The sequence below is a fragment of the Aquila chrysaetos genome, chromosome 1 (genome assembly GCF_900496995.4).
Source record: "Aquila chrysaetos chrysaetos chromosome 1, bAquChr1.4, whole genome shotgun sequence".
Taxonomy (NCBI): Eukaryota; Metazoa; Chordata; class Aves; order Accipitriformes; family Accipitridae; genus Aquila; species Aquila chrysaetos.
In genome coordinates, this window is record NC_044004.1 from 52,680,902 (window position 1) to 52,693,272 (window position 12,371).

General features: G+C 37.1%; 1 protein-coding gene across 4 annotated transcripts in view; it reads left to right on the top strand.

Moving 5' to 3' along the window:
- Positions 1 to 12,371, top strand: part of GRID2 (glutamate ionotropic receptor delta type subunit 2) — a 740,237-nt gene that overhangs the window by 139,527 nt on the left and 588,339 nt on the right. For all 4 annotated transcript variants that reach the window (XR_003924278.2, XR_003924280.2, XM_030020238.2 and 1 more), the window contains exon 2: positions 9,775 to 9,930. Coding sequence is in view for 2 of the 4 variants with exons in the window: in XM_030020238.2 (XP_029876098.1) it covers positions 9,775 to 9,930 (156 nt within the window). In the remaining 2 variants the exon portion in view is untranslated. The remainder of the gene's footprint in view (positions 1 to 9,774; positions 9,931 to 12,371) is intronic.

Genomic DNA, 12,371 nt, shown 5'->3' on the forward strand with positions numbered 1-12,371 from the left:
ACTTAATTCTTGGGATGACCGTGGGATTCGTAACACTACACAAGGTATCAGATAGATATAGATACAGATAGAAAGCAATCTATTTAACAGGTATCTGTACTTCTGTATGATACCCAGAGAAAGCGTGGATGCCCCATTATTGGAAATGTTCAAGGTCAGGTTGGAGTGGGGTTTTAGGCAATCTGATCTAGTGAAAGATGTCCCTGCCCATGGCAGGGTGGTTGGACTAGATGATCTGTAATAGTCCTTTCCAACCCAAACCATTCTGTGAGTCTATGATACGCTGACTCAGCACCTCTCTGTCTTATTTTTTACAACGAATAGGAGGCTGGATTTATATACTGTATGGTACTCAAGAAATAACCTCTTATTCCTGTAATACCCTCCCAATGGCAATCTTTAGTTTCAACACCTGTATTTCAGTGTTGTAAACCAGGCTGCTCTACTGCATGAAATGATTAAACTATTTGCAGCAAAAGGCTTGTGTAAATTTTTAAAGTGAAATAGGAAGTAAAAAGCAGAAAAATGCCCTCCAGAAAAATTTTACACTGTAATCTTTGCATTTTTACACTGTGTGTTTATGTAGGTATATGTTTGTATATTGGCAACATCTCTAGCATATTGGTAATCTCCTTCTCCACAAAGTTCAGCTGCTAGTGGAGTAAGGTGCTGCAGCTGCTCCATGTCATAAAGAAATAGTTTAGCAGCAGTCTTCCCTCCATCTCTACCTATCAGTCTGCATCATTTGATTAATTAAAGCATTAGTTTGTTTTTCAAAAATTACAAAGCAGAATTGCACGTAGAGGCAGAGCAATGAGTATGAGAGCGGACGACAATAAGCAATGACAAATGCTTAACAAAAATTTAGGGTTTTTTTTAGGATGCAGTCATCCTTGTTGACATTGCTTTGTGAGGTGTTCTTGCATTCACAAGTAGGGGCTAATAAAAATGATAAAATGCTATATCAAATAAGCATTTGCTCTGGTTCTAAAACAGCAGATAAGCAAGCTCTGAATATACATTATAAGGTTTCTTTTTAATATTTTTTTTTAAGAATGCAGATACTATTCAGCAAATCTATGATCATCACACTAACTTTCTGTATGGGATATTAATAATGCGGCAATAATATCTACCAAACCAGATGCTTTTCACAGCTAGACCCCAACTCGATAGTTATGGATATGATAGAAAACATGAAAAGCTTCTCATTATTATCAGCTCATTTGTTGCATAATGAATGTGAAGATATTATCACTGTAGTTAATCACCACATCAAGTTTATAGTGGAACAGGGCGCAGAAGATATCTTAATTCTTATCCTGTGAAAGGTACATTGTGTATAAAATGTATTGTTTATATGATGATGATATTGTGCCCTGCTGCATCTACAGAAGTAGATAGCAGTCTTCAACGCTATAATGGGGGTTTGTGCAGTATTTTTCAATTTGCAGGAACAAATTCTTTGTGGCTCTGCAATTTGTGCAATCAATTAGTTGGCTGTAAAAAATGCAAGATATATGTCAATCGTTATTCCTTTGATATAGTAGTTTTTACACTCCTTTTCTACTGAAAGATCACTTAAGTTAATGAGAATGTAGAGCAATTGAGAAGGGACTTTATTATTTACCAGAAGATTTTCTAGAATTACCCTTTTAAAATGCCTTCGATTATATGTTTCTTAGAGAAAAAAATGCGCCTGAATTAATGCATTTTTTTAGCAAGAACCCAACGTTTCGCCTTCCTCTCCCTCTGCCCTCCTCCTACTTGTACTCTCTAGCCAACAGTAACCTTTCACAAAAAGGGACTAGTAAATGGCAGCTGTTTTTAATGAGATTAACGAGACTCGGGAGATGATTGTGACAAATTGTAACGTTTCTTATATTAAATATAAGTGTAAAATGGTGGTTTAGAACTTGACAATTAGAAATATCTGTCAGGATGAGCTTAAAATAAATCAGTGGTGATTGGAAAGTGTTCGTGCTTGTGCATACGTGCCCAATGGACAGTGTAAATAAGGAGGATAAGATCTTAGAGTCTGTTCTTTCCAAATGTGAACAGAATTCCCAATGAGGCTGATGTGTATCCACAATGTTGCAATAGAATTAAATAGAAAAAAAAAAAAAATTCCAGTGTGTGTACTAGTACCGTGAACTGTGAGAGCAGTAATTCTCAAAATTTCCTAAGAGTTCCACAGATTTCCAGCATCTGTTGTGGCCAAATAAATTTGCCCCAGACTGCCTCTAAATGTATTAAAATTAAATTCTGTAAAGGTAACGCAAAGACAATTGATTCCATGCCTTCAGGCTTGTGTTTCAGCTTTTCTAGAAATATTCTATATTGCTTTATAATTAATAGGTTTGATGTACAGTACCTGAAGCATTGGCTCTCACTGTACGTAAATCTGTTCAGAAAAGCTTATAAGAAGCTGAGTCTTTATTTTCTTTGTCAACCTGTCAAGCCACCTTAATACTTCCAAAACTGGGTAGTATACTCCAGAGAGAAGAAAAAAAAAAAAAAATTAAAAAAAAAGAAAAGGTATAATACAGTGGAATATCCTCCTGTAGTCAAATCATTTAAAACAAATAACAGACTTCAGAAACAAGCAGAGCTATATTGGTTGTTTCACTGTGAGATTGGGACATTAAAAAACAACTGTGCTTCAGCAGAAGAATGGAGAGACTTTTCTGTGTTTCCATGATAACTGCACTTTTCTTACTTTCATTGTATTTGAAATAGACTTTGCCTCTAGCAGTTTGCCAGATTGAAAAACCTGTAAAATTCCTCATTCACCTCTTTGTTTCAAATATTTAAAGTTAGAAAACAAAAAGCAACAAAGGGAAGGAATTGTTGCGTCGTTTACATGATGTTCCAGCCATATAGCTGCACTGATAACAGGAGGTTAAACACTTAAAAAAGGAACAGAAATATATTTTTATGGTGTAGCTCCCAGAGTGAGCAGAGGTACCTTCTGCAGTGGTTAGAGTAAGTGGTGCCGTACAAAGTTGGCAGCGCTGTATTAAGCTCAGCAAAGAGTCTCATTTTAAGGTGTGACTTGAGAGACATTATTCATATGCCTAAAGTTAGGCTTGTGCATACAAAGCATTTGCAGAACTTGAGTGTGAATGGGGAAACATGGTGGAAAAATCTTTCATTCTAGAATCCAGCTCTTTAATCTTTGGTTTAATTATTCTGTTCAACTAAAAGGGTAGCTTCTCTAATTCCTTAAATACCAGTAACGTACAATTCGTTTGTATATGTCCACCAGATTGCAGAACAAGATGGCAAGATTTGCAGCGATGGTGGCTTCCCTGGAAAATAATGTGGGGGTTTTCTGTTTTGGGGTGGGTTTTTTTCATGTATTCTGATTAGGTGTGGACTGTGTATTTACTGATTTTGTTGTTTTTTTTCATTACATAAAAAATGGATGCAATGGTGTTTGATTAAAAAATGTGTTTCAGAGATAGCAGCAACTTGTATGCAGGCATACGTAATGCATGGTCAACCACTGTCAGTGATCTCAGGGAAACTGGCATTGCTCATGGCGTGCCTGGAAAAACGTGAACCCTTCTCTATCAGAAGCAGACTTTTACAAAAGTCAATTGGAAAAAAAAAAATAACAGTAAGCCTGATGCTTCTTTTGCTTGAGCAGTCTTGCAAGCTGATTGTTTTAATTTTCTTTTACATGTCTGATGATAAATAGTGAAAGATACGTGCTGACGTATTGTTCAATTTCTTGAGCTGTTCATGTAAAAATATGAGATATATAAAGTAGAAGGAGAAAATTTACCTTTACAGTTTGGTGGGCAGGGGCACATTATTACTTTCTCTGCCGAAGGAGCTGGCGCAGGTGCTCCTCAGCCTACCCTTCTGTCTCTTTCACCATCATCATGGCAGCTGTGAAAGTCTTGAAAAATTAAAATGAACAAACAAGTACTGTTTTCAAAAATTTCAGCTTGGCCTAGATGCACACTGGCGCCGAGATCCCCAGGGTGCAGAGTAGAGAGCCTCTGGGGAGCAAATTCATGAGGCTGATGACTTCAGACGCAAGGGACTGGCTCTGCTCTGAGCTAGAGCCCCATGTTGGCCCCATGTGAGCCAGCCGTGGTCTCCGAGGGCTGGGGGTGCAACGGCCAAGCCCTGTGCCTCGCCTGGCATCCGCTGTGTGACGTGTGAGGTAGCTGAGGACACATGTGCTGGAAACTCCTTCCTGATACAGAGGCGGCAGAGGATTTCCACTCCGTTTGTGCTGCAATGACAAAAATCAAGCTTACTTGTGCCCTTTCTAAAGGATTTCTAAACCCTTTCTAACGGGTTTCTAAAACTTAGTCAAGTTAAAAGAGAAAGGCGAAGCATGCTGATGTTTTCCCTTCATTGACAACATCAAGACGTGATTGCATGTACTTGACTGCCTATCAGTCAATAGGGAAACTTAACAGCAGCTCTAAATGTGTCACAAGTGAATTTTAAGGTCCAGCTGTATTAGTGCATGCTGAATACCATGATAATGGGGAGCTGCATGCGCAAGGGAAGGTCCCTGTATGTGACCTTCTAAATTCCTACCTGAGCGCAGCCAGACTCAAACACATCAAGTCCCTCTTGTTCTTGTTGACAATAATTCCATTATAATATAATTTGCCTTCTAAAGCTGTATGTATATATTCATTCAGACAGACATGATAGTACGTGGTATAGCAAGTATTTGCCATTATTGTTAAAAATGAACGGATTCTATAAAAAATTTCCCAACCAGACACTCATATGGCCTAGAAATAACATGGGATTTTATTCCACAATGTATCTCTGGATCTCAAATATCAGTCTCATTGATTTAAGTCTCCAGAAATTAATGTCTCCTAACCTTATTTGATGTTGGAGAGCTAGACCTGTGGCAATGCGCTCATAGCCCTGAAGGACATCTCAGATGAGGTTTGCCATGAGGACTCAAACCCCGCAGCTTCCAGTTCTGAGTGTTAACAGCATGGCCATCCTTCTCCCAGCAGCGGCATTAAGTTTCTTATCCAGAATAGTAATGTCATAGCAGCAGCTGAGAAAATACAGTGGAATTGGATTCAGACACTGGAACAGGCTGGCAGTATCTGTGGGACAAAGAATTTTCATAGAATCAGCAGCTGCTGAGAACATCAGACAGTCGCTCAAAAAGTTACTGTGTTTTACACTTCCCCATTTTCTCCCTTTTCTCTCCAAACATTCCTGGACTTGTGAACTAGTAAATTATTGGGCAAAGTGTATATTGCTTCTATTGGTGAGGTATGTGTGTGCATAGTTATTAAGTGAAAATCAAACTTATGTGCTGAAATTGAACTGTGACCTCAATTCACAATGGCATTTAATCCATGTACTCCCCCTCCTCTTTGAAATGAGGTACTTAATTTCCTGAGTCTAATATGGGGCACTGAGGTCCAGAAATGTCATACTTTCATAGATACTAAAATTATAATATTTGAAAACACTGCAGGCAATGGACTTTGTCCTTTCTTAGCCAATAGAAAGGTGAACATTGGTTTAAATCTCTTCACACTTCATCCTTGCAGTCTTGATGTGTTTTCTCCCATTTTACGTTTTCTGGGCTGATTCCACTAGACTACACAAATTACTCTATAGAAATAGCTGAAAATATCTAATTTGGACTGTATTTTTATATGTATGGGTCAGTAGGACAAGTGATCTTTGAATAGCCTTTCTAATGATGTCATTGGTACTCAGTGAACTTATTGAGCATTTGTATGATTTGGTCTATATTCATTTAAATTGACAGATTTCTGGTGACATGGTTGAGTGCAAATGAGATAGTTAAACACGAAGAATTCTCTGCTAAGCTACAGGACATTATTGATGTGCTGAGGGTTTTTAAAAAGCCAGTAGAGAATTACATTTGTGCTGTCCTCATCCAGATTCTGAAATAAAGCTGAAAGTAATGACATGCTAATAAAACAGGAGGGGGAAACTGGTGCAAAGTAGTTGCTATGTCAGCATGTCGGGTCCTGATGCAATCATGGGAATACTCCCTGAATATAGTTAGAAATGACATGTTTAGTGTGAGGCCTGTTTCAGCTGCGGTGAGCAGTGGGGTGTCATAGAAAAGAAACGAACAGCATCTACTTTTGTATAATTTTGAAGACTTTTTCCCTTTGTAAAATAGTTTTGTTGCATCATTTTCTAGAGAGTGAGTGTCTTACGGTATCTGTAGGAATAATTTGCTTTTTCTCCTCAGCTGTTCATTACTTTCTGCCACAATTTTTTCTTATAGCCATAAGGGTTCTTTTTGGACACGTACTCCAAATAAGTTTGTGGTCATTCCAATTCTTTCATTTTGCAGCTGTACATGAGGAAATGAGAGAGTATGTAGGTCTCGCTATAGAAGTAATTTTAAAGTGTGATACCCTTTATTTGTTCATTTGGGTGGGTTGTTTGTTTGTTTGACTTGCTTATTCTTTCAAGCATAGTCTTTTAACCATCAAAACTTTGGTGTGATTTCAGGCCATAGCAAGGAAAGCAAGTCATACCTCATACAAAAGTAGTTAAAGGCTGCATTTTGAGCTAGCTGTAAAAATTTCAATAGACCTGTTTTACATCAGAAAATTCACTCCTGTCAACTAGAGGATGATTCCTGAAGCCACAGGAAAAGGAAAATATTCCAGCAATGTTAGCATAATCCAAACCATACCTTTTACCTTTTCATTGAAATGGCTTTTCTTTTAGGAAAAAAACAAAAATAATAGCCCCCCAACCTGTGTAATGTAGAGAGATATATAGACACATGGAATATAGTTGAAATAAAACACAGGGACCTAAAAATGTATATATGAGAATAGGAACAATTCCAAATGATTCAGGGTTTTTGTGTTTTGTTTTGTTTTTTAGTTTTCCAATTTTACTTAATAATTGAAATAAAACTTTGAGAATTTCTCTTATCACTGTTTAAATTCTAATGCATGTGCTGCTGTGCACTGCCATCTCCTGAAAGGAACATTGCCATCTTTTTTATATCTTAACATGCTTTTTTTGTGGCTAAGTTAGATACTCTAATGAATGAGGCCTTAGTTTCTGAAGAAATACAATCTAATTCCTGCTAGAATGCTCAGGCGGGAACTATGGTTACAACTTTTTTTGTAATTCACCCATGTATTTGTTTTACCTATGGAGATGCTCCTACACTAGAGCATGGATAATGTCTCATTTCTGTGAGGAAGCTTGTTTAAAATGTCAGATGTAGTATTGGTTAGAGGAGAATTTTGAAATTTGTGTCTGATACGTGGAGGCGTAAATGAAATAAACAGTGGTCAGAGCAAAACTGGAGTCACTGTACTACAGAGAGAAAGAGCGTTGTTTGTGAAGGCTGCATGGAGTTTCATCTAATCCAGTTCCTTGTATGTCCAGATGCTGTCAGAGGTAGGATTTGAGCCAGGCTCAGAAATGGGAGAAGCAGCATAGGAGTTTATTAGGAATGTCTGTGCATGAAAGAAACAAGAAATATTCTCAGGAAGGTTCATCTCTTGAGAAACTTGATGCTGGACTGGCAAATGCACTGTCTTGGGAGCAGTTCTCTGCTGCCTAGTGGAAGGGCTATGGGGCTGAAGGGGATTTTTGCGATGGCACATGCAAAGGAAGCACTAGATACCTTGGACTTTTCTGTATCCTCTACTCAGTAAACAACCTGGATTTTCTGGGGTACAAAGCCAGGCTTAAGATGACATTTCCCAGCTGTAGAATAAGCTGTACTCTGCAGTGTTGGCTGGAAGGTCTTTGGTTTGCCATGCTGTTCTGCAACACAGTCAACAGCTGCCCTGTGTGCGTGCATGAAACCTGTGCGCGCTCACTTCCTTTCAGTGTGGCATTTGTTACAGAATTACTCTACAGGGATAGAATTTGACTAATGACTATCATTATTTTCCAACTTTTTTTTTTTTTTTCCCCTTCTTGATTTTAACCTTGTTACTTAGTAGCCATGTAAAATTGTTCCTTCAGAGTTTTAACAATATTTGCTGGGCTATGTCATCATCATCAGTATAGGTGTATCCCCAAAATGAAGTATGTGAGGTTTTGGTTTGAACTGTTCCATAAGGTTAGAAACAAACATGCTTTAAGGTGTATCATTGGACAAAGTCTTTTGTACCTTTAAATGCTACCTGGATACACAAATAGTCGTCTTTGTGGAGAAGGCGCGGTTTGCAGCATCTTGCGTACCAAGCGTATTCTCGGCCATGTGTGACTTTTTTTTATGGAGTTAAATAAAACAAGGGAAAGAGAAATGGGGGCAAGGGAGAAAATGAATGTTTTCAGCTGAGATTTGCACAGAGATGACAGGTGAATGAGGTGGAGAGGTAAAGAACAGCTGTTCCAGATGGCAGCAGCTTCAGGAGGGAAAATGCTGGAGTCAAAGCGGTCAGATTGTAGGAAGAGATGATGCTCATGTAGGATGAGTGGTGCTGGCAGGGAGATAAGTGTTGGAGGTCAGTGAGAAAAACACAATAAACACTGTCTATGAAGTTTATTTCTCTTAAAGTAGCTGTTTCCTGTAAATCAGTTCTTTTCAGCACTGATCTACCTGAAATCATCAGTGATCAGCATTTTCTATTATCTTTGGCTGCCTTTGCCACATACGCTGCCTTAGCTGTGTTTTTTATTAACAACAAACACTCAAGAATAAATAAACCTGAAAACTGAAGAAATTTCATGATGATTAAATACAGTTTTCAAAAGTCTGTTCTTGAAGTGTCCCTTCTGTCTCTTTAATCTACTGCCTGGCAATGAAAGGTTTAAAGGTGCTTGAAAAAATCTAACAGCACTAATTTGAGGGTTTTAAACAATATAGCATTCTTCATAGGACTATAACAGTGTCATTTGAGCCATCTCTGCATAAATACTTCATACAAGAAGCAAATGTAAAATAATCGGAAATTAGTGATGGTAAAAGTGATTCTATAGTTTAAAGACAGCAAAAAAAAAAAAGCAGCTAAAATCTCTGGATTAGCTTTGGAGTTCTTTTTCAACACATCTGAAGAATTGGCTGTGCAAGGGTTGGACACCCTCACTCTGCCAACTCCTCCTGAGTTTAATGGTTTCCTGTTTACGATGCTCTGCTTGAAGGTTTTAGGGAAAAAGGCAGAACAGTCACTTTCTGTCAGATTTATAAAGGCAGAAATTATTTTAACTAACCGCTTGAACTTAATTTACTGACTTCAAGAGTCAGACAGTTAGCTGGAGTGGTTGTTTTACAAATCCAATAGGACTTAGATCTGAAATAGTTTATATCGGCTGCTGACCTGTCTATTGATCATGATTACCAATTCTAACTCATTTCCCTAGTGCTGCAAACATTTTAGGCTTATTCTCACCTCATTTGAACTTTATATTTTTTAATTGTCACTACACATGATGTTAAATGCATATCCTAGCCCGTTGCAGTCATTCAATATATTAAATGGCATGTTTGGAAAGGTGATTAGTTCTCACTTCTTGGCCATGTTCCTATACAGATAATTTGTTTTGTGCTTAACTAGATTTCCCCAATATTTCTAGCTGGAATCAATGCTTCAATTTATGTCTTAAATTATGTCAAAATGTAGAAATTCTGTATATTGTGAAGTAGCTTCTGGGCTCTATGTTGAGAGAACCGTTCTTCAGGAGTGAGCAAAGGGACGATGTTATAGCTTAAAATGTCTTAAGTGCTTATGATTAATGCTTTGGGATACTGCAGGTGAAAGGTGCAATGTGATTTTTGTTCTTTTTTTTTTTTTTTTTTCCCCCCAGGGGCAATTTTTGATGAATCTGCCAAAAAAGATGAGGAAGTTTTTCGAATGGCAGTTGCTGATCTCAACCAGAATGATGAAATCTTACAAACGGAGAAAATCACATGTTCAGTGACATTTGTGGATGGCAACAATCCGTTTCAGGCGGTTCAAGAAGGTAGGACATCTAAACAGATTTCCTGCTGTTGTTTCTGCAGACATATGCAAAATGCTACCCTGACAGCTTCCTAGCTTTATAAGAAATTTGTAATTTTTGTTGGCTTCTCTTTATATAGAATATTAAATTATTGCATTTAAATTTGGATTTAGCTACTATGGTTTGTGTTGGTCTAGGGACTTCAAGCTATAAACTTAGCTTTTATCCATTTTGTAAGTAAAGGCTCTTGAAAAATGGTAGAGAAGTCAGACACAGTTTGCCTACATCTTCCCTCTTTTGCAGGCTGTTTTGAAGTTATTGTCAAACCAATAGTCCTTACTTTATGACTTCTCAATACTACTTTTCAGTTTAATTTTGTGCAACTAACACACTTAGTTGGAAACCATAGGTTGTTGTGTGGATAACCTTTTCAGAACATACATCTGAAGAAGTTACCTATTATATAGGAGGAATTAGAGATAACCTGATGACTCAGAAAGCCACCTGTATCCAATATGATTTTGTACTCAGACCATCCTTTGTCATTCCCCAATTATTCGACAACAGATAAGGGTGTTGCTTTGGGCTCCTGTGATAGCAGTAGGATGATAACAGGAGTCAGTATTTGAAATCCCTCTGAGCTGGATTAGTAAATCGCTGGTGTGACTGAGCAGTTGTCTGGAAAGACAGCTATATGAAGTCTTTAGAAATATGGATTCAAACTTGTTTCCTAAGCGTACGTTATTTCTTTGCTGTTCTGGCACACTAACTTCTGTCACAGATAATGTTTATTGTAGGTATATTATTAAACTTTTCTTAACAAGAAAACAAAGTTTTGATGACTTTCTATATCGTTATTGGCTCCGTATTGATACTTGAGGTAGAACTTGAGATTTAAGCAGCGAACTTGCAAACAGTTGCTCTGATACTTGTGAAGTCAAAGGTCAATACCTGTTTTGCTTCAACGGACCATTGAAAAGGCAATGTTAATGAAAAGGTCTTTAATGCTTATATGACAATTTTTTTATCAGTGACATTCTTCATTTTTGAGAATTTAGGAACTTTTTGTTTTGTTAAGTTTTACAAGTGGATAGACCTGTGTAATGAGAAGCGTTACAGTCTGAGCCTGATAACGCTGAGGCAGAAAAAGAAGTGATTTTGAAAGTATTCCAATCAGAATCAATTCAATCTATTTGAATCTGAAAAGGCCAACATAAAAACTGAAGCTATTGGATACTTTTAGGATCCAGCAGGGGAAAATGGGTAAGTGAGGTCAATCTTTTTTAGATACTTTCTGTACTGTTAGTATTTAAGCTTTTTTCCAATTCATCCAGGATGGAAAATGTTAGCTGATGCTCTGTGGTTAACATTGATTAACACTGAAACTTGGCAATTAATTTCCTTTATCATTGTGTTAGAGCAATTGCAAATTATTTCACAGAAAGATGTTTTAAGCAACTCATTTATTTCTAACTTCAGGTAGGAGTGTCTAGTAAAGTAGAACATTCCAAAGACGTTAATGACCCAATATTTCAATATTCATTTACTTATATTTTGCAAAAGTTACATTTGTAATTTTTGAAAATATCTTGGTATAGTCAATATTTGAAATGTGACGGACTAGATTTGACATAAATTTTATTACCATGTATTGGGGGTGAAAGTTCTGTTGTGATATTGATGAGTTCAAGAAAGTATTTGCCAGTAAAACCAGTTTCTTGTAAGTGCATGGTCAAATATAACTACATGGCTATCAAAGCCTCATATTCACTATCTTTTAAGTGCCCTGTGTTTTGTTTGGCATAATTTGAGTGAAGAACAAAGATTGCATCTTTTGTATGCGTATATCTGAAATTTTGCTTGTTGAACTATTTTGCCACAGTTAATGTGTTTTCTTTTAATGTGTTTTAACTGAATATAGGCATAAGCTGCACTGTAATGTTTCAATTACTTTGCACCAGTTTCCTCACTTTCTCCTTTCCTCTACATCTTTATATCACTTGTCCCTGTTCTTAATTGGATTTCTTACAAGTGTTAGCAGCAGGGAAGGGGACCTCTGTAACTGTTGCCACATATTTCATGGCTTATCCCTTGGAAAAACACTTAGCCAGAGTGCACTATACTAAACACAAGAAAAAGAGAATTTAAACACTCAGGCCATTTCTGTATTCCATTTGTAAAAGAAATACTACCAGCTAAATCTCATGGTTTTTAAATGTGTATGGCATTCAGTATGCCCAAACTTGCCATTTCCATGCCAGCACAACCCTTTCCTTGGAAGCATAACAACACTAATATGAGTCTGAGGTACCATGGCCTCTCCCATCAGGTAGAGCCTAACGTGCAAAAACGATATTATTTATTTATTATTATATTCTACTATTTATTTATAATATTTTTTTTATATAAACTGCTTGATGTTTGCTCTGTTTTAGTTCACAATATCTGTGTTTTTTTATGGT